Genomic DNA, 27,035 nt, shown 5'->3' with positions numbered 1-27,035 from the left:
GTTGCGGTGGGTGGGCTTCTCATTGCGGTGGCTTCTCTTGTTGCGGAGCACGGGCTGTAGGTGCTCGGGCTTCAGTAGTTGTGACTCGAGGGCTCTAGAGCGCAGGCTCAGTAGTTGTGGCGCACGTGCTTAGGTGTTCCGCGGCCTGTGGGATCTTCCCGGACCAAGGCTCGAACCCGTGTCCCCTGCACTGGCAGGCGGATTCTTAACCACTGTGTCACCAGGGAAGCCCTGCCCCCCCTTTCTTAGCTGTAGAACAGAGGCCAGGCTTAGGCAGGAAATCTTGAGACAGGGTTCTTTAGTAGGAGTAAGAAAGAGAAAAATAAATAAACCTCATAAAGTCAGGAGAGAAAATGGTGCTGACCTTGTCAGACAGTCTGAGCAGGGGCACATGCTGGGAAGTACCCCCCAGGCCTAGGAAAAGGTGTGGCTGGTCTCTGGGTGGGAGAGTGCACAAAAGGCCGTCCTTCTCCCCTCACCCCCAGCCCCAGTTGTCTCAGTGGCCTGAGGGCCACACAGCTGAGGCCGCTTTTCCACATCAGCCTCCCATCCCCCAAGGGCAGGAGGCAGGGAAGCCACCTTAGCCTGGGATCCTGGGAGCAGCTGTCCCCAGGGAGCTGGAAGGAAGTGCTGGACTCTGTATCAGGGAGCTGACAATGAGGCCAACTCAGGGCAAGCCCGAGATGGGGCCTAGAAGCCAGGGTGAGCTGCCCGCCTTATGGCAGGAGAGTTTGGAGTTTGGACCTGCTTGAACTACAGGTGATGGAGTGGAGGTTCCAGGTGGCCAGGCCTAACCCTCCAGGTGAGGAAACTGAGTCCAGAGTGGCACACTAGGAAATGCAGAGTGGGGCCAGGACCGCATTTCCTGCCTCCAAGTTCATATTCTTTTGCCCTCAACAAACATGTGACAGACACTTATTCAGAGGGGAAGGGGAAGCAGGAGGAGCAGGATGTTGGCTTGGAGAGGACCTCCAGGCCCCAGATGGGCCCCAGATGGCCTGGTTCCTGCCTCCTACTTAGCCTGGCTGTTGAGAAAGGGGCTCCAGTGTCCAAGGGAGCTCCAGCTTCCCGCAGCTTCACAGTGCTGGGGCCCTTTCCTCCAGGGGGAATGGACCCACATCCCAGGGAAGGGTGAATGTCCTTGCAGAACGTCCCAAGGGCATGGGGGCATCAGAGGAGGCTCTCCTGGGCGTCTGTCTTCTCTGTGAGGGCATCCTGCTCACACAGCCCCCTGGAGACCCTGTAGGTCCTCTCAGGCTTGTCCTCCTCCGCAGAGGGCAAGCAGGCCCTGAGGCAGGTCCTCACCGACTCCTTTACTTCCACCTCCAGGCCCTTCATCTTGGCCTCGTACTCTGCCAGCGCCTCCTGCTGGAACTGTGGGGACAGCAAGGACCACCCCCTGGCTCAGGATGGGCCACCTGCCCACTCTTTCTTGCCTGAACAGTGGAACCAGGAGATGCCTGGTTTGTTCAGACCTCCCAGGAGATCAGGGTGGGAGGTGGGGGTAGTGGAGCCCATCAGGGGGTCTTTCAGGAGAGGGAATGCCAACCAAGCAAAGAGATCTGCAGAGCTGCCTATGATCCCCTGGGAATCAGAGCCCTGACCCCCTGGAGAGGGGCGAGTCCCCCACCACCACCCACCTCTTGACTGGCAGCTCCCCGGAGCTGGGTCCCTTTACACCCTGGAGCCAGGCCAGCTCTGCTGTGGGCCAGGGTAGTGGTCCCCCCGTCACCTGCTTTTCCATCTCCCGGATCTGTTCCAGGCAGGCTGCCTGCTTCTCTTCCAGCTTCTCCTGGTGCCTCTCCAGGTTGTCCGTCATCTGGGCAGGAGTGAGAGACAGAGAATCAGGACAGCATAGGCAGGCAATCTGGGGTGAAATCCAGCTACAATCCCAGTTAACCAGCTGTGAGCCTTTGGACAAATTCCTTAACCTTTGAAAAGTTGGGGGTTTTGTTTGTTTTGTTTTGTTTTTTAATTTGTAAAATGAGGATAATAGTACCTGTCTTGCTGGATTGTGAAGGATTATCTGAGACAGTTCCTGTGAAGCACCCGGCTTAGTGCCTGCACAAGGTGAGGACTCAGGAGCTGGTAGCTCTGTTACTGTTGTTAGTAATCCCCAGGGAGCTTTCGGGCCATTCTCCACAGGGCTTTCCTTCCTCTTCTGACTCCCTGGAAGCCTGACTCTGGAAGCCCCCTTGCTCCCTCTTACCCACCCACCCCAATCCCACCTCCCCTTGGCCAGCTGGCCCATATCATTTCCATCGAGGGCAGCTGGCCAAAGACAGACTCCTTTAGGCTGGTATCCCAACCTCTGCACAAAGGCCAGAACCCTGGATGGTCTAGGGGAAGCCCCTCCCCTCTACTGCCTCTCCCCCCCCATCCCTAGCTGGGGGGCCACTCTCAACAGTGCATCTCCTAAGGGCAAAGTAAAGGCCTTGGGGCCACCCCTTCCCTCAGAGAGAGAGAGTGTGTTTGGGAAGGGCACAGCTCTTACACACCTGCTTGATGACCTGCACCACCTCCTGGATGTGGGAGTTGTTAATCTCTCTCTTCAACCTGTTGGGGTGATCAGAGTTTCAGAGAGGGCAGGACGCCCCTGGGAAGAGCTGGATGAAACAAAGTCTCCACAGGGTGTAGGCAACATGAGAACATCCACCCTCTGTGGCTGGCATGCATCTACGTCTGGTCTGGGAACCAGCCAGAGGGGTTAGCATGGGGACCCAAGGAGGATCTAAGGAGATATTGGGAGCCCTGGGGGTCCTTTGAGGGAAGGCCTTCCTCACTAAAACGCACTGTTCTTCAAGGCATGCATGGGAAAGTGCAGGTGGGAATCAGCTCTCCCAAGGTTTCACCTCCCTCTTTACACACTTGATTTTCCCTTAAATTCTTCTCTGTCCTCAAATAGTGGTGGCATCTGTGTTTTGCCTAAGGAGGACATTCTCTGATCAGAGGTGACGGAAGTAGAATTAACTTTCCAGAACCAGGAGACAGGCACATCTCTGGGAAGCAAGTCAGGACCCACTTGTAGGAAGGCCCCTTCCCACCCAGTGTGGTTCCTGCTCAGCACTGGGCCTGGAGTTTGAGTCCTGCGCCTCCCCTCCAGGGCTCACCTCTCCTGAGCCATCTTGTCTGTGGTGACCTTCATCATGGCCTGGATCCGCTCCAGCCTCTTGGCCTCCAGCTTTTTCTTCATCTCTTTGGTGTCACTGCAGAGAAACGGGCATCAGGAAGATGCTTCCTGCGGCTTGGGCCCTCCTGGGAGGTTAAGAGTCAGGCGAAGAAGGGAGGGAGGCATACGTCTCCAAAGTCTCCTTGAGGGTCTTCAGCTCTGCAGCCTGTCTCTCTCTGGCCAGCTCCATCATCTTGGTCATTTGCTGAGGGAGAGGAAGGAGCGGCTAAGCTAAGACGGAAGAGATGCCCTTGGCTGTGCGGAGGGTGTGGGGTCGGTCGGGCCGTCGCTCCCTCCCCTCCCCCACGCTGGCACCTCGGCCACTTGCTGCTCCCTGCGCCTCAGGACACACTCGCACTGCTCCTCGCCCTGCTGCAGCAGCTCCAGCTCCAGCCTGTCCCTCAGCTCTCGCAGACGCGCGTCCGCGCCCTCGGGGCCTTCGGCCGGCGCCGCCCCGGCGGGGTCCTCGCCCGGCGGGGTCCTGCGGAGGCCATGTGGGGACAAGCCGTGAGCCCCAGGCCGCCCGAGCCCGAGCCGCGGGGGGCAGGATGCCTCCGCCGCCCTTACCTCTTTTTGCGGGAGCCTTTCCCCGGGCCGAGCTTGCGGCCCCGGCCCTCGCCGCCGCCCCCAGCGCCCGGCGGCCCGAACTCGGCCCGCTGCGCCGCGCCCCTCTGCAGCAGCTCCTCCCAGCGCCGCGCCCCGCGCCGCTCCAGCTCCCGCAGCTCCTTCTCGTGCCGCCGCTGCAGCTTCACGACGCCCTTCAGCTCCCGCAGCTCCTCCAGGCTGGCGGTCCGCGGCTCTGCTGCGGCAGGGGTGAGGCGCGCGCCCCCCGGGAACCGCCCCCCACCCCGAGTCCCGGACCCTCCCCGGGCTCGACCCCAACGTCACTCGGTCTCAGCAGGCCTTACCCGCAGCTTCTTTCGTGGCCTCCTCCCTGGCCTTGGCCCCGTCTGCTGCAAGAGCCAAAGGAGAGGCTCTCCGGTGCCCTCGGCTCGGCCGCTCCCCCGCCTCCCGCGGGTGGCGGTGTGGGCCCCATACTGCGCACTGCCCAACCCGAGGCTTCACATGCAGCCGTTCCCTCCCCAGGTGAAAGTTTTCGGGGTTGTTTTTGTTTTTATAAAGAACTGCCGCCCGTCTGGGATGTGCCTACCGGTGCAGCGGAGAAGTCGAGACCCTTCCGGTAGGTGGGGGGACCCCGCAGTGCGTACCTGCTGACCCGTTGCTCGTTGGAGCCGATGCCCCATTGACCTGGCGGGCAACTGGACCCCCGAGAGGGAAGGGATTCTGTGTAGGGAGAGCGTGTTAGGAAGGTGCCTCTCTCCCTGTGCCCTGGACTCTGCCGCCTCCCTCATCTTCCCACAGAGAGGGTGCAGCTCGTGGGGGCCCCTGGCAGAGGACCTGACAACACAGACCTCAGGCAGGCCTCCCATGGCTTCCTTGAGCTTCACAGACTTCTTATCATGGGCACTGAAGAACTTGATGGGATTGGCGAGGGCCACCGTGAGATCTGGGTGCACAGGGACATGGTGGGCCTGGTAAGGAGACGTACCTGGGAGCCTCCCCTATCCTCACCTACCCCAGGATACCCTGTCCTGCCCCCCCTCTGGAGGCTGGCTTGCGGAGAGAGGAGGGGGGATGGACACCCTGGGGCTTCCAGCGTTCCACGGGCCTCCCACCTGCCCAGGTGTCAGGTACATAGTCCTTCATCTCCAGGAAGACAAAGAGCGCAGGCATGGTGAGCGGCATGTTGCTCTCACTGTGCAGGCACAGATGGTGGTATCCTGTGGGACATGACCAGTGGCCAGTGAGCCAGAGCCCACTGCTGCCCAGCCCTGCTCACCAGCAGCCCAGTACTCGACACTTCCGGCTTTAGTCTGGTTCTACCTTATGTGGTTATTGTTAGGACTAAGTGAGAAAGTGTTATAAGCCCGTAAAGCATTTTAAGTGCCCAATAAGTGTCAGCTACTTGGGAAACTGCCCCAGTAGTTCCAGAGAATTAGAGACATTCTGTTGGGAGGGCAGAGTCCCCACCTCTGTCAATGTCCTGGAGAGGTACTATTCCTGCCCCACTTTCCCGGGCTGATAACATGACAAGGCCACCTCCCTGAAGCTGCTCCACCCTCTGGACGGGATCCTGATGCTGGTCTTGGTCTCAGACCCACTGGGAACAGCAAAGAAGAACCCCTATCCTTACCAGAATTCAGGGCATTGATGGGGATGATGCGGTGTCCAAGAAACTTGTTGCCATCCTCCATCACAACCACCCTGAGGGAGGCCAGCTCAGGCATCAAGATCTGGGGAGAGTTCAGGACAGGACAAGCTGGAGAGGGGAGAGAGTGGCCAAGCTGCCCCCCTTCCCTGATTCCAGAAATCTAGGGTCAGTGTGAGAACATGGCAGGCTTTACTGGATTTGGTGAGGACAGAGGGCCCACGCTAAGCCACACACGTAGACATCCTAACAGCTCATGTCATGGCTGGTCCACACAGAGCAGAGAGCTGGATATGCAGCCCAGGGCTCCAGGGGGCCTGGTGCAGACAGCCCTTGGAAGCTTTGTCAACAAGTATCCAATGGGAGCAAAAGGCCCGCGTGATTCCTTGGGTCCCTGCACCCTGGTCTGGGAGTTCACATTTCTGCCTCTAATCATAACATGGACAAGCATGCACATACACACATGTACACACACATACAAAACTTGCCCACGAAGTAAATTTCTGTAAACTTGGTTTTTGGACTCTTGATACTCAGGAGGGCACAGATGAGGGGTGGGGAGAGGAGGAGGATCAAGGAAATCCTTTTATGTATTTTCTCTTCTACGAGTAGAGACCAAGAACTAGGGACAGATCGCAGCCCCTGCCCTGATCTAGCCACCCCACCTTCTCAAAGACAAAGGGCTCCTCCTTCCAGACAGGATTGATGGAATTGGTACTGGGTGACAGCTTGGTGCGATAGCGCCTCTTGGGGTCCCCAGGAAGGCCAAACAGCTCCACTTCCACATAGGTGCGCACACTGCGTTCTGACAGGAACTGCCCAGAGATCACCTGGAGGTTGCGGCCCATGGGAGACCAGCATCAGCTCCCCCACCCAGGCCATTCCCCAGAACTTAGGGCCTCCAGCCCCCCTAGCTGAAACATCCATTCTTGGGTACTGTGAAGAGCCCCATTCAATTCTGGCCACAGAGTAGAGGCTGTGTTGCTTAAGGGTTACAGCTAAGCTCTGGCACCCAGGGTGCTTCCAGCATTTAGGGAAGAGGTGTGGGCCTCCCCACCTCCCTCCCCAGCGAGGAAGGAACAGGGCCCTCCCCCCGGGGCCTGGGGCTCCTGCTGCCCCACTCTTCTCCCCTTCCCCCACCCCAGCCTCAGCCCTTCCCCTTGGTTTCCATGGGGACCAAGAGGCAGCCTCCAGTGCTGAGGAGGAGGCAGTTTCCAAGGCAACTTGCTACTGCACGAAGTGGCTGGGGCTGAAGTTTTCGGGATATCAGGGGAGGGGGTTGGGAATGGAGGAGTGGGGCTCCTGTGTCTTTCTCCTCAAGACCCCCGCCCTCCCGGCCACTTGTCCACCTCAGGGCCTTGCCGTAATGGAAAGGGTCGTGGCTACCACCACGTCGATGCGGTCCACCGAGAAGGGGTTGAACTGCTTGTCCAACCGACGCATGAACTCATGCTTGAGGAGGTAGCCACTCTGCCCGTTGAACTCAAAGAGCGCCATGTTCTGCTGCATGGGCAGGTCTGGGGGGACAAGGGCACTCAGGAAGGGCGGCCCGGCTCTGGGTCTGCACGCAGCCTCTCTTTCCACAGTTCCCAGCCTTTCCCGTCTCGCAAATGGGGAGGTTGGGTGGACCGTGAGGATGAGGGTTTCTCATGTCCCAGCCTGGTTCCTTAGTGTCTCATCTCTCAGGAAGGGCCCGCAACCTGGAGTCAGCAGGAGCAAAGCCACAACCGGACCTCAAGCTCACAGTGGGAGTTGAGGCCAGTGGAGCCGGTGTTCCCACAGACCCACTCAGGCCGAGCAGCCAGAACCCATGCCAGCACCCTGGCATCATCACAGACATACTCGTATATGTGCAGTCACATAGGCATGAGCTGATGCACTAAACGCTCACACACATGCACATGCGCCCAGAGTCTAAATGAACATCAGCCCCCCCCGCCCCCAGGTCTGTTCCAAAGACCCCCCATCCCCAGGGAAGGGGTAAAGGTGGGAGGGGCAGGGGAAGGTTCTTAAGGGCCTGAGCATGCCCTCACCCATCGTCTGGAAGTTGAGAGCAACCATCTGGCAACCAGCATTCCAGAACATCTGGGGCATGTAGTTGGAGGAGTCCATGCGGGTGCCCTTGGGGTAGATGCGGCTCATCTGGCGCTTGTTGTAGCTGCCGCAGGGTATAGGAGCCGGCAAAGCCACCTGCACCGGGAAGACCCACAGACCCCCTGCGAGCCCCGTCCCAGGCCTCCCCCTTCCCTCCACCCCACCAGGGACCCTGGCTACTGAGGTCTCAAGGATACTCCACAAACTGCACTGAGGACTTGGAGAGCAGGTCGTAAGCCTTGAGCTCCGTGAAGGAGGAAATGACATAACTTCGGTTCTTCTCTGTGTAGGGGAGAAAGAGGAAGGAGAGTCCGCGTCAGCCCGTCCCCTCCCACAGACTTGCCCTCCCCTGTGGCGCGGCTCCCTCCAGCACAGAGATGCCTCCAACCTAGCGTTTCCACCAAGGGCTGAGGGTTGAGGGGCCACCCCCGGGGTGGGGAATGTGCAGATCTGTGTGGGTAGCAGTGTGTGCTGGAGGTAAAGGGTACGCACAGTGGATACATACGCACAGGGATGGGGTGTGCGTGCCAGAGTCCTAAGGGGTGGGGTACATGCCCTGGGTGGATTCAGAGGGTGTGGGAAACATGCAGCGACGAGCCCGGGGGTCAGGAGCACGCTGTGATGCACAGGGAGCAGGGTGCAGGGGTGAGAGGCGCACAGCAAGGGTGGTGCACAGGAGGGGGTGCAGGCTGGGGCTTCAGGGGTGAGGAGCCAGTGCTGCAGAGTGCGTACAGAAAAAGGTGTTCGTGTCGGGGCTGTGCACAGAGGGTGAGAGGAACTCATAGCGCGCATGTCCGGAGAAGATAAAGGTAAACAGCATGGACGCACTCAGAAAGGGAAGGGAACAGGGGCAGGTGTGCGCTGGCTGGTTTCTTTGCCTTCCTCCCCCTCCCAGGAGTTCTCACGCCCAGGCAGCCAGAGAAGGAAGCTGCAGGAGCCCCAGGCCGCCCGGCCGAGGTGGCCCTTGGTAAATGCCTGTCACCGACACACTCCAGAGCATTCTGCTTGGTGCCAAGTTCTCAGTACAGTGATGGGACACTGGGAGCCACTGCCACTTAAACATGCCTTTGCCTGGCTCCTCTGCTGGGTATTTATAAGCAGGGCCCCCAGCCCAAGGAGAGGGAGGACCCGCCTCGCTCTCACCCCCGCCCATCAGGCTGCTCTGGCATCAGGACATGCTTCCTAAGGGCCTTCTCCTGAATCTAGCCTAACTTCCAGCTTACCACCACCGCATGCTAACTCACGGGCAGAGGACTCGAAGGAGATGAACTTGGTGGGCTGGACGTAATTGACTAGGCTGGACATTTCCTTGTAAGCCGTCACCTCCAGGCCCGCTGTGCCCTAGGGAGAAGGGGGAAGGATGGGGAAGAGGCCAGTTCAGAGCCCAGGGACCCGGTCCCACGCCCCCGACTGGAGGGCTCTGCAGTGGAGCTGGCAGAAGGGCCTCGGGGCTCCCCACACACCTCATCTGACTGCATCTTCTTCATCTCTTCTTCATCCAGGCTTCCCGACTCCTCCTCTTCCTCTTCCACCTCCTCCTCCTCCAGCTCAGCCCCTTCCTCACCAGCCCACACTGCCACATACAGCTCCATCAGCACTGGGGGCGGGGGAGACCCCCGCACCAGGCTGGCTCTCCCCTCCAGGCCCAGCCCCTCTCTCCCATTCCAGATGCTCCTCCACAGCCACCCCCACTCCTTCCAGGCCGACTCACCTGTGTCCTCACCCACAGGGACATTGGGTGGGCCGCTCCCCTCAGCCTCCCCACCCGGCTCCTGGCTGGGGCCTGCGGGACCAGAAAACTGTTTCTTCTTGTTCTTGATGAGGATCTTGCCTCGGAGATCCTCAGGGCTGGGCAGGGGGATGCCTGGTTTCAGCTGTGGGAGAGGAGAGAGGGTCCTCAGCACTATCTCCTCACCTTCAGGATGTAGCCCAAGCTCCTGCATGGCAAGCTACGCCCCACCTGCCCCAGGCCTACCTCTCCAGTCTCTCCTCTCATCACTCCCACCTCGTGCGCTAAACCCCTGCCTGACCCAACTTATCCCAGCTCCTCAGTGATCTTTTCTCAACTACTCAGCCTGCCTAGAACACCCTTCCCCACTCTCACCAAGATAAATCCATTCTTTCCCTCAGGTTTCAGCTTAGCTATCACCTCCTCCAGGAAGCCTTCCCTGATCCTGAAGACCAGATATGGAGCCCCAGGTACTCTCATAGCAGCCACTGGTTGTAATGGCCTGGTTACTTGTCTGCCTCCTGACTAGAGGGTAAGTGATCTGAAGGCTGGGACTGCCCCTCTGCCACTGACATACCCCCCAAGCCCAGCACAGTGCCTAACACGTGGTAGATGATAGGACCCCAGCCCCGCGTCCTCCCAAATGAACCCCAGCATCCTCTGGGGAGATCTGCCTCCTTAACCTGGCACCCTGCCCTGGCTCCCCAGCCCTCAGACCCAGATGGTCCACGGTGAAGTCCACTCACTGGGAACTTTTCCAGTGGCTCTGTGAGCAGCATATCCCCAAATATCGTTCGGCAGTACTCGGCCATCTTAGCCTGTTGGCGGGGTCTGCAGGGAGCAGAAGTGGGTGTGGTTCAGCAGCTCCACTCCACCCTCTTGTCCATCTTTTTGTGCCCCCTGATGACCCAGATCAGGGGCTCAAGATGTTGGGGAGGCAGGGATGCAGGCAGGAGAGCCTGGGGTCCCAAGGAGATTGTGTTGAGACCGGGGAGAGAGCCAGAAGGCATGGCTAGAGGCTGGGGACAGTTGTGGGGAGGGCAGCTGCAGGCGGGAGATGGGGACAGGGTAGAGAATGAGGCTGGATGGCCTGGATACGCACGAGTCCACGTGGTTTTCAAACGACAGGATGACCGGATAAGGGGAGGTCTTAAAGGCACTTTCTGCAATAGCTTCAATTGCTTCCTGGAGGAGAAGGGGACCCCATGGGGAGGTCAGTGCTGTGCCTCCAGGCTTCCCCTCCCTCAACGGCGCCCTTCCCTGCTCCCCAGTTTCAACACACACATAGAATTGGAGGGCCACTCTTGGCCCTGTGTCTCTTCTGGTCCTCTCTAGTACCCACACTGGTCCAAGGCCTCCCAGCCATCCCTCCTCTCTGGCCTCACTCCCCCCAACCCCAAAAAGCTCATGGCCCAGGGCCCTTCCCTAGTGCCGCTGCCACCAGCCCCCACACGACGAGTCTCACCTTGAAATAGATGTCTGTGGTCATGGTGAAGCCGTGGGTGATAATGGGCTCCTCATCAGGGGGCTTCCCCTTCCAGCAGTCCAGCTCCACGCAGCGGCAGCCCGCCAGCAGCACCTGGCGGTACATCTCCGCAGAGGAAAGGCCTGAGAACTGGCCGGCTGAGCCAGAGGAGGGGCGAGGGACGGGGGCTTCACTCAAGGGCAGTCCAGCTCTGCCCCGCCCCACTCCATAGTGGGCAGCCCGGGGGCAACCCCTGCAGGGGATTCAGGTAGCAGGAACAGCCCCCGTAAAAGGGGAGGTTGGCAGTGAGGTCGCCAGGGCCCACCTGTCAGGTAGGTGTTGTGGGAGGAGTTGATGAAGTAATGGTTGAGCGGCTGCGTCATGTCGTGGTGCAGCAGCAGCTTGTCCTGGGCCAGCACGCTGTTCTCTGGCCCACAGAGAAACCATACCATGCCCTCGGGGGACAGCTGGCCTGGGGGACAGGGGTGGTTGTCAGGGCAGCAGCCCAGCTGCCAGGACCGGAGAGGACCGTGGAGGGTCAGAAGTTCCCTTGTCCTCACCCCTCTGCACGTTGACGCCTCTGGGCTCGTACTTGTCGATGAGGCCCTGCACCTGGTCAGGCCGCACAGGCGGGAACAGCAGGGAGTTGAGCCTGGAGTCGCGCTGTTTCTGGTTGATGAATTTGGCCAGGTGCTCCTTAGTCATGTAGGGTTTGGCCTTGGCGTGGCTGCAGGCCAAAGAGAGGAGCACAGGTCCCCTCTATATCCCCTGGGCTGGGCGCGGGGCTGTGTGTGGTGGGAGCTGGGACAACCCTCTTCTCCAGCGACGCTACCTAATTGTCAGCATGGCAGGTGGGAATTTTAGCCACCACCCCTTCCCCGAGACCAGCCCAGCCCAAGAAGCTCACTAGGAAGTGAAGATCTCATCTATTTCTGGCCGAGGACAAAGGTTCATGAGGAAACTCTTGTAGACGGATTCTGGGAAGTCCTCGGGATTGATGGCATCATTCTGGGGGGATAGAGAGTCACCTGATGACTCCTGCCCCCACCTTCCAGCACTAAGAACCACAGACTAGGCCCAGCCCTGCGCGAGGGGGCCTGGGGAGAGGGAGGGCTCAGGGCAGACAGAAGAGCATCAAGGGCACCCTGAGGCCCCACTTTTCAAGGCCCTGGTTGCTGAGCAGAGAGCATCTTAGCTGGTTTGCTTTGCCCCTGAATTGATACTGGCTAGTCTCTTGGCTGGGACAGGATTCAAACTAAGAGTGACCAGAACTGGGAAGAAAAGAGGTCAGAAGCAAGCTACGCTGTTTGCCAGAGCTGTGGGCTATCTTTTTCTTTTTAAATGGAGGATACATTTTCAAAAAGAAGCAATTTGCATACAAACAATGCACCTAACAACGGAACCCCAAGATACACGAAGCAAAACTGACAGAATTAAAGGGAGAAATAGACAATTCAACGACAATAGTTGGAGGCACCAAAAAGCACAAGGAACCATAACAAAAAATAGACAGATTGGACTTCATCCAAATTAAACATTACGGTGTTCCAAAGGATACTGTCAATAAAGTAAAAAGAATGGGAGAAAATATTTGCAAATCAGATATCCAGTAGTAGACGACTTCACACTAAAAGAAAACCCAATTGAAAGATGGGCAATGAATTTGAATAGATATTTCTCCAAAGAAGATATGCAAATACCAATAAGCACATGAAGAGGTGCTCAGCATCATTAGTCGTTAGGGAAATGCAAATCAAAACCACAATGAGGGGAATTCCCTGGCGGTCCAGTGGTTAGGGCTCAACTTCCACTGCAGTGGGCACGGGTTTGATCCCTTGCTGGGGGACTAAGATCCCGCAAGATAGGTGGCACGGCCAAAAAAAAATAAATAACATAAAACCACAATGAGATACCACATCACACTCACAGGATGACTAAAGTAAAAAAAAGAAAAAAGAGACAGACAATAACAAGTGTTGATGAAGATGTGGAGAAATTGGAACCCTCATACAATGCTGGTGGGATTGTAAAATGGTATAGTCATTTTGGAAAACAGTGTGGCATTTCCTCAAAATGTTAAGTATAGAGTTATCATATGACCGAAGAATTCCACCCCTAGGTATGTCCTCAAGTGACTTGAAAACGTACGTCCAGACAGAATCGTTCATAGCAGCATTATTCATAATAGCCCAAAAGCGGAAACAACCCAAATGTCCATCAACTGTTGAACAGTTAAACAAAATGTGGTATATCCACACAATGGAATAGTATTCCACAATAAAAAGGAATGAACTACTGATACATGCTACAACATGGATGAAGCTTGAAAACACTGTGCTAAATGAATGAAGCCTGACATCAAAGATCACATATTGTCTGATTCCGTTTACATGAAATGTCCAGAATAGACAAATCCATAGAAACAGAAACAGAAAGTAGATTTGGTGGCATTCAGGGATTCTGTGCCTTTGCATTCCATTCCAGAAAAACCCATCAGATGTTTTCCAGGATCACTCTGGAAAGCCAACATCAGTCTTAGTTTGGAGCAGAGGCTCTGAGCAGGATAGCTAGACCGAATCTTGGACCCATCAGCTGCAAGCAAAGATGGCTCAATGGCTCCTACCAGGATGCAGGAGAGCTGATAAATAAGGAGGACTTAGCCAAGGTGGGAACTCAGGAGGCAGGAGAAAAGGAGGGTGGATGTGACAGCAGCAAGTGGTGCCCTCAGCAGGAGCCCATTCCCACCCTCTCCCCAACCCCAAGCTTGCATCCCCTGTGACTCATTGCACCAAGGGGTCACCAGCTCCGTAGAGTTGAGTGTGGGGGAAGTATTCCTCCTGGGATTCAGGTGGACAAGTGATCTATGAGGACTTAGTTTTATTTATTTATAACGTTCCAAATTCTTACCAGGAGAAAAGAGTGCACGGAAACCACAAAGGCACTGGCCAAGGGAGGACAGGGGCCTGAGATCTACCCCCGCCAGGCAGGAACCCTGGCTCAGGACTGCATCTGCGCACAGGGCTCCTTTTTGTAAGTCACATAAGGCACCTCATGGGGTGACCTAGCGTACGACTTGTAATTAAAAATTACTTAAGTAAAAAGAAAGGAAAAATGTTTTCCTATTGGAGCTGAAGGGGTATAGACCAACCTGCTCTGAACCCGGGCACCTCAACCCCCTGCCCCGGTTCTGTCACTGTGCCTTGTACCAGGAACCGGTGGCTCTAGAGTGAACTGACTTTTCGGGCTGTTGGCTGGGACTGAACTGTCATTCCTGCCCTCCCCATCCCCACCAGGCCTGCCCAGGGTGCCCTCCAGTCCAAGGCAACTCAGGTGAGAAGGAGAATGCTGGGGGTGGGCTGGGGAGGGAGGAACCACTCACCTTGCCTTTTGGGAGGTGGCAGGCGCTGAGGGCAGCTTCCACCCGCTTGCGGTCAGCAGGAAACATCTGGAAAAAACTGAAGAAGCAGAGAAAAGCGCCAGGCTAAGAGAGGGGTCAGGCCTGGAGAGGGAAGGCCTTGGGGAGCTCAGAGGACATGTAGGGAGGGAGGAGGGGAGACTCACTTCTTCACAGGAATCTTCCCTTCAGGGTTGAGCTGCATCTTGAGCTTCACCAGGCTGGTGGGCAGAAAGCAGCCCGTCAAGGCCCGGGCTGACACACTTAGCCCCACGCGCTCAAGCCAAGCAGGCAGGCACTTACCTCTTGTCCAGGAAGGTGCTGCGGGAGGCGTTGGCCGTCAGCGGGTGTTTGGCCAGAGCCAGGACATCTTCAGCCCAGTCCTGCAGAACCCCAGGGCACAGCAGTCAGGCCCCTGACCACAAAGGTGCCGCCCCACGCCATGGCCCAGGCCTGTCTCTCAGGCTGTCCCAGGTGCCCAGCCCCAGTCCAGGCACCCCCGGTGCACCTTGCCCACGTTCTCTTTGTAGGAGACAAAGTTATAGAAGGTGAGGTCCACCATGTCGGGGCCAGACACCACGGTGAGCGTCTTCAGCAGGAAGTTGTTGTCAGGAAAGTCCATGTTGAAGACATCCCGGAGCTTCTGGCTCTGCAGCAGGTCGTGACACAGTTAGGATCAGAGGTGTGTGTCCCTGTCCCTGCCCACTGTGGCTTTCCCTGTTTTTCCCTCTCAGCCACTTGAAATCTGGCCCACGGGGGTGGCATCCCATCCATGCCCATCTTAGGAACCACGGGAGGGAGAGGCCCACAGGAAGAGATTAACCAAGACTTTGGGGCCTGGGAGTTCTGTGTATTTTGTTTGCCATTTTTCATTTGAAGACAGATTCTTAGTCCCCGGTCTCAGGGAATCCTGCTTCCCACCAATCCCTTCCTCCAATTTTCCTACCAGCATTAGGCAAATATAGGCAAAGCAGTCGGGGTGGAGGGGGAGAGGATGCAAGCAACACCTCCCAGACGGCCTGGGGTGCTCTAGGGGCAGTAGCTGGCCACGCAACATCTCCATCCACTGTGCCCTGATACCAAAGCCCCAGCGAGCCAGGGGGCAGTCATGCCCCTTCCTCAGCTCAGGGAGAGACCCTCTGCTCAGCCCACGGACCCTTCCCCTGGCTCCAGAGATCAGGCTCCCTGCCCCACAGGGACTCCTGCCCCAGCCTCGTGGAGCTGGTGGCCGTGCTGAGCCTGGGCTGCTACTGGGCCCACTTACCTTGGGCATCTTGGCAAACTTCCCAAAGCGGGTGTCCCGGATGCTGGTGATATCCAGAAACTCCATCTCCTGGTAGGAGCAAAGACAGGATGTGGACAAAGACATCAGGTCAAGAATGAAGGGCAGCGAGGAGGGAGCTTCACACCCCTTCACGTCTTGGCCAGCTGCCTTCTCTAGGTGCCAAGACTGGGGGGCTTCCCAGACCCCAACCTTCCCTTCTCAGCGATCGGGCTCTCCTTCCTCATGGTGACCCTCCTCCCTTCCTCTCTGGCCACTCCTCCCCTGGCCACTCGAGTTACTTGGGAGCTGTGACCTCCAGCCTCCCCTCCCCCATTCCAGACTCTCCCCAGGTTCCCCCTCCCTTCCTTCCGTGCAGGTGCCGAGGACCTTCTCTGATCTCTCTGAGCCCTCAAGTTTACCCAGAACCACAGGCAGGGAAGCAGCCTTCAGCAGTAGCTCTAATTCCTTTCTCTCTCTCTCTCCAAGGGATGCTAAAGCTGAAGCATCTGGGCCCAAGGCAGCCATGGTTGGAGTGACTGCATCCTCCCTCCCAAAGCAAATAGCCCCTGCCCACAGGAGATCCCCCAGAGCCACCCTTCCTGGTCATTCTATACTCCTGGCATCCACACCTCCACCCCTGCGTCATCGAGAGGCTGCTTGGGTTCAATGGATCAGCAGGAGGCCAGGGCCATGGTAGGTAGGGGCCGCCTCACCTTACTCTGATATGTCCAGTACAAGTAGTAGCCCTTGGGGTCCACACGGAGGATAACCGGGGAGGCTATGGTTGTTTCCTGCAGAGAGAAGGAGTCAGCTCCCTGCTCTGAGACTTCAGGCCGAGCTTTCCTGGCCCAGGCCAGAGGTTTCAGAGCTCACCATCTGCCTAGGAGGTGGCCGTCCCAGGGATCTGCAGGCATTTCTCTTTGTTCTCCAGAGCTAAGGGCTGGGTATAAGCCTTAAAAGCTCTGAACCAGGGGTGGGGAGGGGTAGAGGATTGGAGATGACATTTCTGGAAGAGAAGAGGGTTTCCCCTCTAAATCCCAAATAGAAGTTCTCCCTCTAGACCCCAAGCAGGGTCCTGGCCCCCACCTCACCCTGTTTTCAAAGCCCACAGTTCAGCCAAAGAGGTAGAATGTCCCTCACCAAGACTCCATGCTACCCCCAGGAGAGCTGAACACGGTGAGAGCTGAGAGCCCAACTCCCGCAAAGCTGCCTAAGCTTCCTGCCTGCCCAGTCCTTCCATCCATGAACCCCACCGCCCCACCCCATAGCTGTCCCAAGTGCCTTCCCACCTCCCAGCCTCAGCACCCAGCCCCTCTTGCCTAAAATACCATCAAAGACTAGCTTCTGCAAAGCCTTTCCTGAGGCATGCTGCAACAACAGGGTGGGGGCCGGTTCTCAGACCTAGAAGCCCCTCCAGGAAATCCCCAAGGGGCTCACGGACTCCCAGGAAACAAGCCTGTACTAGACCATGAGCTGCATGCGCCATGTTTGCTGAAGGAGCAAGTGAATGAAAGATGAACTCGCTTCTGAGTTCCTGCTCCACTCACAGAGCACACAGCCTACCTTTTATTTTAATGGCCTTTGTATGCACAAATAACAAGATACTAAAATCGAAGTTTCCAACAAGGCATGAGAGTTGCTGCACACCAAACCAGACCAAATGCAGAATTTACAAAGGAAATGGTCCAGAAAAAGGTTCTCAGATCAGGGGCGGTTAGGATATGGGGGAAAAGAGAATACTGTGTGAGGAACCTAATTCTGGAGAAAGCTGTGTTGTGAGCTCCCTTCCCTTCCCTCCCGAAGGGAGGGTTGGGGTACCTGACCCCTCACCTTAAGCTAGCACTTAGAGAGCTTTCGTCACCCCTGCAGTTGTGGTGCATGACAAACTGGGGTCTGACTCCTGCCCAGGAAACTGAGCGGATGAGAGAGATGCTGGTGTGCTAGGTGAGCCCGAACCCCCAGAGTCTGTGGGGCAACGAACCCGTGAGTATTTTCTGGGTCCAGAATGGGCCTGTGGGAGAAAGGGGCAAAGCCGAAGGTGCACGAAGCTGAGGGTGGTAACTGGATTCTGTGGGGCTAAAGAAATAATTTCGAGTGACCTCCTGAAACAGAGATGGCAGGAGGACCCTAAATAAGAGATCCCCAGCTCAGGGGGAGGGTCTCCTAAGAATCCTCAAAAATGCGCATGAGAGAAAGAAGAAGCCTTACACTTCCACCAGGCCCACTTCGTGAATAGCAGCTGCTCAGTTAAGAACTTTGGTACCTCTTTCCCTCCTTCCTCACTGCACCCCACCCCTAGTGGGCATAGAGGAAGATCAGGGAATCCTCCCACAGGCCTTTCCACAGGGCCTGCAGCCCACCTGAAACCATTCTTGGAGATGGGGCAGAAGATGTCATTCTAAATTAAGACTGGAGTTTTGAGTTATAACTAGTTTCTGAAGTAAGACTGGGCTTTGTGAGGAAAAGTGTCCTAGGCTTGTCTATTCCCCAGGAGCAAATGGAACATCTCATGACTGGCTGAGTTTCCTTCCATGGGTCATAGGGGAGCTTCTCCCACAGAATACACTGTGAACGGGCTGTGGGACACAAAAGTAAGCTGGGAGTTGATTACATCCTGTGCATTGTGCTTATCCTGTACCCAGGTCATCTGCCTACTGGGCCAAAGGCGGTCTGAGAGCAGAGCCTCGTCTGGCAGGTGCGTGTGCCCCGTGACGGGGAAGATTCCTGCTCGTGGGAGGCAGGATCCAGGACCCTGCAGTGCCCTGCCTTGGGGAGGGCAGCGGGCCTGCCAGGTACACGGATGCTGGCTTGCAGAGAAGGCCACATGGCACGTCCCCATCCCTGATGACCCTCTGCCCAGTCAGGTTACACACGCTTCCCAGAGGAACGGAGAGAGGCCGCTTCACTTTTCATTCTGAGCCACTTCCCTCATTCCACGGGCTCCTGGGACATGGCTCCACCATGCCGCAGTGACCGCACCACTCGTGGGGAAGCAGAAAGCCTCTCACCACAGGCCCGCTCCCCATAGTCATGGCAACCAGATTACTCAGCCTAGCCCAGCCCCAAAGGCCTGAGAGCCGTAACTCACAGACCCAGAGCCCCCTCATCCCACCTGTAAGGAGGAGGAACCAGCCCTAAGGGCCCTTCCTCCCCCCACAGCCAGTCCAGAGACTTCAGGCTCCCTTCCTGGGAGCAGCCAGCGCTGACTGTCATGCTGGGCCAGCCCAGCGGTCTTACCTCCCTGAAGGAGGGGCCCCAAGTTGTTCCCCTCAGCCGCCCAGGAGAATCCCTGGCCTATGGCAACACACACATCTTCAGGCTCCGGGAGGACCGCAGGCTGGGAAGCAGGCCCAGTTTGGGAAGCAGCAGACACAGTGGAGACAGAGGTGCAGGGCAAAGTGTGGTTTCCCCTTCCCTGCAGACGGGCCGGCGTCAGGGAGCCAGGCTGAGAGCAGCTGGCGGAAGCAGAAGTCTATCCGTTCCCTCCCAGGCCCCTGGGAGGAGAGCCTCCGGTTCTCACTTGGGGTCCAGGAGCCTTTCGTGGCCACCCCACAGCAGCTGGGGGAGAGCAGGGCATCCCAGGGACAGGGCCGGGGCCAGGTGGGGAGGGGTGAGGATTCCAGTCCTGGCGCCCGGCTGGGGCTGGAATGGGCTGTCTGTGCTGGGAGCAGGGGCCTGGCTCACCGCTGCTGCTGGCCCTGCCTCAGCTCTGGGACACCTTTCCTCCCACTGCCGAGACCGGGAGCAACACACCCTTCTCTTCTTGGGGGCTTTAGGGAAAGACAGACCCAGACCCAAAGCAATTTCCTCCTATGACCACCCAGGCAGCCATCGTCTTCCCACATCCAGACACAGAGCCTTAGCCCCAGCAGCCCAGGGACACAGGCTCGTGGCACACACCCTCCCGCCCAGGTTTGTTTATCTGGGTAGTTGTGTCAGCTGCCTGGCCAAGCCACACAGGCGCCTGAGTCCTGGCAAACATAAACCAAGCCAGCAACTCCCCCCCCCCGCCCCGCAAAGCCCCAGGCAGCGCGGGTGCCACCCCTGCAGCCCTCCGCCCAGCCCCACTCACATCATCCCATCTGATGAAGCGCTCGCCTTGGCTCAGATAGGCCTTCACCCCGGGGGGTTGCAGGACAGGGTTACGCAGAGACATAGTGCCAAGCGTCCGTCTTAGGAGAGGCTGGGCAGACACAGCGCGCAGGAGGAGGGGAGGAAGGAGGGCGGGCGGGGTGGGGGGAGACTAGCTGGGCTCACACAGCACCCGCCCCAGCTAGTCCGGAAGTCTGGGCGCTCTTACAGCCCGCGGGGGGCAGTAGCTGGGTGCAGAGCTGAGCGCTCCGGCCAGAGGCCCATCTGCCTTTTAAATCAGCCTCGTCCCGCCCGCCCGCAGTGGGGGGCTGTGGTCCCTGCTCCTGCAGGGAGGCCGGGCTCCCCTCCGCAAAGCCCCCCGCCCTCACCCCGTGCCTCAGCACTTCCTGCTCAGGGCTTCCTTCTCTGTGCTGCTCAGCACTGAGAGGCAGGTCCCGAGGCCTGGCCACCTTGGAGCAGGGCCCTCTCCGCCCCAGGGGTAATCCCTGGTCAGATGTGGGGAGGGGCCAGCTGGGGATACCGCTGCCCAGGTGGACACTGAGGGGGGCGAGCAAGGAGCTCACGAGGGGAAGGGACCCCCACAGAGGTGGGGCCCAGAGCACAGGGGTCACTCTCAGAGGCCAAGGAGCCTGGGACCACCCTGGAGGTGGAAGCTGAGGGAGGAGCGGGGTCCAGCTGGGACTGAGCGTTTTGAATAAGCGAAGTTTGCTGACCACCCAGCTCCTCCTTCTCGGTGCTTCCTCCCCGTGAAAATGAGGTGCAAGTGAGGCAATCGCGCCCCTCACCCGCGTCACACGTGACTCCCTCCTCTTGGCCCTCGGGACCTGGACGAGGCCTGAAACCTCACTGACCAGCCGCCACTCCACACACGGCTGCTTCAAGCACCCCTCAGCCACCAGCCTCCACCTTGCTCTCCTGCCAGGCTCCCTCCTCTGCCCTGTGCCGGGGCCTGTGGAGGAGAACCTTCGGGCAGGAGGGCTGATTGCAGGGGCCTCAGCTCGGGGTGCTGCTCAGGGCTCATGGCCGTAACTCTGTTCTGGCCCAGGGCCCGGCCCAGGAGCTCAGTCACGGCCCAGTCCAGCCCAGCCCACTTCCTCTTGCCTAATCTGCTCTCATCACCCTTCTTAACCCAGCTGGGGGAGCCGGGAGCTCTGCCCCGGACTTCCTTCCCCTCTCAGGGCCCGGCTTTCTGTTCCAGGTCCCACCATGGACATTTGTGCCACCCCCTGACGACAACGGGACCCTCACCCAGGCCCTAGAACTGCCTCTGATGGCCAGTCCGGCCCAGGGCAGGAGGATGGGGGCCTCTAGGGGTTGGAGCTGAGGGGGTTCCTAGCACAAAAATAAGCCCTGGAAAAATAATTCTAAGACCACTGGGGTGGATCCTGGAGCAAGGCCTGACTGAACCTGTGGAAACAGCTTGGGAATCCTCCATGCTGCCATGCCCTGCGCCCTTAGGACTCAGCCTCCCTCCCCTCCCTCTAAGCCCTGCTGTCTCTCATCTCTCCTCCCTCATCCCTCCAGCCTTGGACCCCTCTGGGGGCCCCTCTGGTGTCTCCTGCTCTTCCGATTCCCTCCCTGGAATCAGGTTCCCTCTCTGTCTGTTTGAATGCATTTTGCAAGGGAAATCCCTGTCCCTTCCCAAAGCCCCTGCACCTGTCACCTGCAGCCGTCCCTGCTCCTGTACCCAAGTCCCTCCCTCTGGTCCACCCTGCAGCCTTCTCTCTACTTTGGGCCTGGAAAGACAATCCCCTCTCTCTCCCTTGGCATGGGGATGGGGAAGGTGGAGGCTCTCTCATTTCACAGGATTGGGGGCGCCACAAGGAAGGCAAGGATTTCAGGGCTCTTTACTCTTTTACCTCTTTTACCCTCCGGCTCTGAAGTTTGAGGCTCTGAATCCACAGAATAAAGCCTCACCCATCTTTACCCAGTGATGACACTGCCTGGACCCAGTTCTTGAGACCCCCAGCTGCAGCTTCGTCTGTCCTCGCCTGCCCACATCCTGCAAAGCAGCCCTCAGAATGCAAGAAATCCAAGCAGCAAAGGGAGCTGGGAAAACCTTCATCCAAGAGGGATTTTTTTTCCTTTAAAAATACATTTAGCTCTTTTAAAATGTGAATTGACAAAAATATTGTGTAAATAATGGTAGACTGGATATAGAGAAAATCAGAGAGGTCACACGAATACACAGGTTGGGAGACTGGCTTCTGGGCTGAGCTGAGAAGAGGGCGCCTCAGACAGTCTGCCAATCTCATCCCCCCCAGGGCAGAAGGTGGAAGGGCGAGGATGCCCCCTGCTGGGCACACTGGAGAGCACGTGCCTCCTGGGGAAAGGCTGGGAACCCCGAAGGCAGACCCTTAGGGAAGTCGCTGCTAGGTCTGGATCAGTTGTGAAGATGGGTATGCTGGAGAGTTTGGCATGTCCGAGCTTTGGGCCATAGAAGGCTGTGAGAACTTTGGGCCATAGACGGTCGTGCTGTCTCCCAGGGAGATACTGGTGGCCTGGAGCCCCGGGGGCAGGTCCCGAAGTCACTTGCTCACTTGGCAGCTTTGTGTGGGGACCTCTTGCTTTTTGGTTTCTCAACCTGTTCATCAGAGAAGTTTAGCGGTGGAAGTTGAACTCAGATCTTTGGGTGGCCCAGTTACCAGACAAACAAGAGAGTCAGATTAGGTGGGTTTCTTACCTGATGCCATGACTTACCTGATGAAGCAGTGGGGTTCAGAAGCCCGGAGGCCTGTTGAGTGTCTTGGGCCAGTGGCTAGCTTACTTCTGGAATGAAGATTGGCTCAGATGTTGCATCCTCGAAGATCTGTTTCCTAGTCAGGCACAGGGAGCCAGGCTGGGCTCACTACTCTATGAACCCAGCCACTTACTAGCTGGTTTATCTTGTAATAGCCCTGTGCCTCAACTTTCTTCCCTGTAAGATGGGGATAATTATGCCTCACAGGACTCTGTAAGAATTAAATAATATAATGGATGTAAAGTACTTTATGCCCTGCCTGCACATGAGCTCAATATTATTATTATTATTATTATTATTATTACTTGTTAGCAGACGCTGACAGGAGAAAAGCAGTTTCTTATTACTTCCTCCTCAGTGTATATTGCTATTCTTTCCACAACTATCTTCACTGACTTGCTCTTTGGGTTTTTTGTGGTTTTTTCTTCCAACAGTTTGTGTGGATCAGGGCCTGGACCCACCTTCCCAGGGCAGGCTGAGTTAGGGGTGCTCGTGAAGCAGGCTGTCCCCCAAGCAGCCTGAACTCGTGAAGTCACATCACGGGCAAACGCCAGCCTCCCACCACCTCCACACCATCACAGCTGATGAGGCAGGCGTGACAGCGAAGACCAGGAGGTGTCCATCAGTCCGGCTGTATGTCCAGCTTTGACTCCAGATCCAGCCACCCTCTGCACGCTGAGAGCTGAGTGTGGATGCAGGCAAGGACAAAGCTGGGTAGCAGGTGCTGAGGCTCTAATCCCTTAGGGAAAAAGGACAGGCGATCAAGAGTTCTCTGCAGAAACCCAGGAGGAAGACGTTGCCTGTCCTCCCATGCCAACCCCTCCTAGAATCATAGAAGGAACCATCCTGGACTTAGAAGTGGAAAAGAATCAGTCCCATGTGTGTTTCCCTTTGAAGTATCATTTTGGTTTTTGTTGTTTTGTTTTGTTTTGTGTTTTTAAAGGAATTCCTTTATTTTTTTTTAATTTTTTATTTATTTATTTTTGGCTGTGTTGGGTCTTCGTTTCTGTGCAAGGGCTTTCTCTAGTTGCGGCAAGCGGGGGCCACTCTTCATCGCGGTGCGCGGGCCTCTCACTATCGTGGCCTCTCTTGTTGCGGAGCACAAGCTCCAGACACGCAGGCTCAGTAGTTGTGGCTCACGGGCCTAGTTGCTCCGTGGCATGTGGGATCTTCCCAGACCAGGGCTCGAACCCGTGTCCCCTGCATTGGCAGGCAGATTCTCAACCACTGCGCCACCAGGGAAACCCTGAAGTATCATTTTGGATCAAACTTACCTGGAGGTGTAACTAGGGGAACACTGGATCCATCCTCAAGAAACCTAGATTTTAGTTTCAACCAGAGCAAAGGTTAGCTGTGAGATCTTGGCAAGTTACCTGAGCTCCCTGATCTGTTAAGTTTTTGATCATTTCCAAGATTCCTTCCAGCTCTAAAAATCTCTGTCCCATCAGAAGGGCCAACCTTGTCACTTTCCTCTGAGAGATGACAAACCTAGAGATGAGAGGTGAAGATGGCAGGAAAAGAATCGGCTCTTCCCCCCACCGGGTGTTCTTGGACACATTACTCGTTTTCTCTGCCTCTGTTTATCTGTCTGTGAAATGGACCCATTTTCATAAGTGTGATGGAAATAAGTTAGACAACATCCTTCTCCAGGTGGGCATGGTGCATTGCACATAAGGAGTGCCCTCAGAATTGTTTGATTGCTTCCCTCCTTACTCCCGTCCTGGTCCATCTGTTTATCAGGACCTGGGCAAAGCCACAGTGAACCGGCCCCTCAACTTTGTGAATAGCAGGAAGCCAGTGAGGATAGGGGAGGTGTTGAGAGACAGACTCAGGATCCCAAAACATCCTAACCTGCTGGAGCAACAGCCTGAACCTCACAAGGTAAAATGAACAGGGCTTAACTGAGAGATCCGGGCTTGGCTCCAAGGCACCGACTGTACAAGGACAGGGTGGGGAAGTAGCAGCTTAGCAGAAGCATGTGTGAATAAAACTGAGGGTTTTCACCGACAGCCAGCTTCATATGAGTCAAACGAGAAGGCTGCCAAAAAAACGGACAGACTCTTAGGCTGCTGAATTAAAGTGGAGTACTGAGCCCAGTGACTGCCATCTTGATATCAATCAGAATCGCCTGGGAAGCTCTGGTAACACTGGATGCTCCTTACTGTTCCCAGACCCTCTGATTCAGGACCTGGGATGGGTGGGTGGGGAGAGGGGAAGGAAGTGAGGCGTTTGGATTTCCAAAGAGCTTCAGTCTTGGTTCCAATGTGCAGCCAGGGCTCTGGAACCAAGGAAGAGTCGGTCACATTCTCATTCTTGGCATGTCAGACCACGTCTGACGCACTCAGGGACTTCAGTCTCGGTGGCTTTATCATGGGGAAACGCACAAGCTGGAGGGCATTTGGTGGAAGGTGGCCAGGATGTAGGAGGCACCTGACATTCTGTGAGGGCTGGTGGAGGGAACCACAGCATGGACATAAAGGTGGTCAGGCGGTCCACCTTCAAATGGATGAGACTTGTTCACCTGGGTCCTAAAGGTTGGAATCTTAGGTGACTGAGGTGACTGTCTTAGGTCAGGTTTCTCATGAAACATTATGAAACAGAGACTTGCCTCTTGTGGGAAGTTTATTGGGAAGTGCTCTCAGAAACAACACATCTGAGGGAGTGAAGGAATCAAGACTGAGCAGAGGAAGAAATTGATCAAGGATGCAGTCACAACAAAGGACGCCTCCACAGGGAGCTCGGGGGTTGGGATGACACTTCAGAGCTGCCCCAACTGAGGTTGAACGCCCCACCCCCACCCGGCAACATTGACTAGGCAGATTATCCCTCATGAAGTCAGGCAAGGCAGCTCCCTTTGGCAGCTGACGGAAATGCCCAGGGAGAGACTCAGCTGTGAGCATTCAGCAGCCAACACTCCTAGCAACTTGGGGATAAGCTTCTTGGTCCCAGAGGCAGGATCTGGGTGGTGCACTATAGCAACCATGACAGCACCCCCTTTGCACAGCCTGGAACTCTTTGCATCATATGGTAAGCACCCTCTGCCTGGGAATAGCCCCTCCAGAATTCTAGTGATTGTTCCCTCTGAGAAACTTACAGGAAGGTAAGTAGGTTGAACTTAGCCCTCACTACTGAAGCTTGTCTTGGTGTCACACCGATATTCAGCATCCCTCCATTACCCATTCTAGATTCTCTTTACCTTCAGCTTGTACCTCTCCTGGTCTAAGTGGCTCACCTGGTGGGGTGACTCAGATCCTCATTCCCCAAGGAGTCTGAGCTCCTAACCACCATGCCCTTTTCAAACCATGCTGCTGAATTTGTCTACTTACTACCAAAATTGGGCAAGGGAGTACCAAGAGACACCCTAGAGGATCGCCTGGGTGCCAAACATCTTCTTCCCTGACCCCATTATATAGCAGCAGCCCTATCTCTTCCCAAGGATCAGGGTCAAGTACCCCTGGCAGGAAGCGACTCTTTTTTTTTTTTTTTTTTTTTTTGCTGCTGGTGTCTTGGTACAAGGAATCTAAAAGGCAGGAAGCAGCCACACTTAAAGTTGATGGGATTCTTTTTCTGTGCCCTCGTGGAAGTGTTCTACCTCTGGGAACTAGATTCTCTAAACCCAGAGATCCTAGAACTGTAGGAATAGGAACCACGAATTCCCCCCAAAGGATCACTGGGAGTGATGGTGAGTGGGGTTATTCCTACTTCAACCCCTTGTTTATTAGGCTTTTATATCCTACTTGTTGGTCCATAGCACCATATTATAGTTATTGAATAGGGTACATACTTCATCCTGGAGCATGGTGTCCCATCATCTCTAAAACAGTGCTTCAGCTGCACCTTTGAAAGGCTTTTCTTTCACTCTATCATCTCTATTCACCAGTGGGTAGCAATGAATGTGATAGGCCCAGAAGATTCTACGACCGTGTGCCCATTCTTTTGCTGTAAAGTGGGACTTTTGATCTGATGTAATGTTATATGAGATCCCATATCTGTGAATCAAACACTTTTTAAGCTCTCAGAGAGTGGTGCTGGTTGAGGCCTTTAGCAGGAAAGAAAAAGCCGTCCAGAATACATGCTGATTCAAGTCAAGATGAATCATCAAGCCTTCCCGATTAGAACAGGTGCAGTGTAGTCACCTTGTTACCAAGTAACATCAGATGTTGGCAGGTTGGAGATTTGGCAGCAACAATAAAAAGGCCAGCCTTGGTGAGTGGGAGCCCATTCTGCTTGCACCCCTGCCGCCATACACTATATGCCTATGTGTAGCCTCCATCTATGGCAACGTGACCACTTTTCCATGTGCCTATTGGGCCAGCACAAGAGGTAGATGACAGAAGCTGGCTAATGTCAACTAGCCAAGTCCTTCTATCTACTTGGCTATTTAGCCTCTCCTCCATGGTGGATGCTCTCGGGTGGACATTAACATGCAATGTATAGATCTTCACACTTTGTGTCCACTCCCATAGATACATCCACGTGCCTCTTCTTCTTCCCAATTTTCCATTGTTTCCCTTTCTAGGCCTCTAACCAACTCATCAAGCTGTTTTCTACAGCCCATGAGCCTGTACATATTTTTATGTAGGGCCACTCTACCAGGCAGCCATGATGATGATTCAGGTCTCCAGATATCAGTGTCAACTCAGACACGGCATGACCTTAAAATGTTTGGCTATTCCACTTTCCCCACTGTACAGTTACCCAAGTAAATGGCCATAGGTCCCTTTGGAGGAGTAGAAAATCATTACTGTATTGCCATAGTATTACGGAAGCCTTCCTCCTGGAGACCCAACCTCTCCTTCAGTCAGAGGGTTCTGGATCTGCCACCTGCCAATGCAGGGGACACGGGTTTGAGCCCTGGTCCGGGAAGATCCCACATGCC

General features: G+C 56.1%; 1 protein-coding gene across 10 annotated transcripts; it reads right to left on the bottom strand.

The window, feature by feature from the left end:
* Positions 1-281: 281 nt before the first annotated feature.
* On the bottom strand, positions 282-22,698 carry PLCB2 (phospholipase C beta 2). Of its 10 annotated transcripts, none has more exons than XM_059913637.1 (34): positions 22,618-22,698; positions 22,117-22,232; positions 16,198-16,330; positions 16,038-16,115; positions 15,325-15,393; positions 14,569-14,709; positions 14,364-14,443; positions 14,228-14,281; positions 14,046-14,121; positions 11,574-11,674; positions 11,227-11,393; positions 10,992-11,138; positions 10,667-10,824; positions 10,304-10,386; positions 9,948-10,032; positions 9,184-9,346; positions 8,936-9,045; positions 8,717-8,813; positions 7,670-7,754; positions 7,412-7,536; positions 6,741-6,895; positions 6,044-6,208; positions 5,364-5,463; positions 4,846-4,950; positions 4,582-4,676; positions 4,378-4,453; positions 4,078-4,122; positions 3,737-3,971; positions 3,485-3,650; positions 3,298-3,374; positions 3,111-3,206; positions 2,499-2,556; positions 1,733-1,819; positions 282-1,374 (listed from the first exon to the last, which is right to left on the bottom strand). In XM_059913637.1, exons 3-34 carry the CDS (start codon positions 16,198-16,200, stop codon positions 1,171-1,173), a joined length of 3,486 nt encoding a protein of 1,161 aa, XP_059769620.1. In that variant the 5' UTR covers positions 16,201-16,330; positions 22,117-22,232; positions 22,618-22,698; the 3' UTR covers positions 282-1,170. The 10 variants fall into 10 exon arrangements, with proteins under 10 accessions (XP_059769620.1, XP_059769621.1, XP_059769622.1 ...); XM_059913638.1 differs by lacking the exons at positions 22,117-22,232; positions 22,618-22,698 and adding exons at positions 18,562-18,739; positions 19,397-19,439; XM_059913639.1 differs by lacking the exons at positions 22,117-22,232; positions 22,618-22,698 and adding an exon at positions 19,397-19,447.
* Between the last annotated feature and the right edge of the window lie 4,337 nt (positions 22,699-27,035).

The sequence above is a fragment of the Balaenoptera ricei genome, chromosome 2, assembly GCF_028023285.1.
Source record: "Balaenoptera ricei isolate mBalRic1 chromosome 2, mBalRic1.hap2, whole genome shotgun sequence".
NCBI lineage: Eukaryota > Metazoa > Chordata > Mammalia > Artiodactyla > Balaenopteridae > Balaenoptera > Balaenoptera ricei.
Note: the sequence above shows the minus strand (reverse complement) of the source record. Positions and strands in the feature narration are given on the sequence as shown.

Bases quoted from the DNA above. Each gene is read 5' to 3' on its own strand.
- PLCB2 (XM_059913635.1), bottom strand. From the start codon at position 19,480: ATGTCTCTGCGTAACCCTGTCCTGCAACCCCCCGGGGTGAAGGCCTAT. The intron at 4,123-4,377 runs GTACGCACTGCG...TGGCTCTTGCAG, and splicing joins AACGAGCAACGGGTCAGCAG to CAGACGGGGCCAAGGCCAGG. The intron at 2,557-3,110 runs GTGAGCCCTGGA...TCACCCCAACAG, and splicing joins GACAAGATGGCTCAGGAGAG to GTTGAAGAGAGAGATTAACA.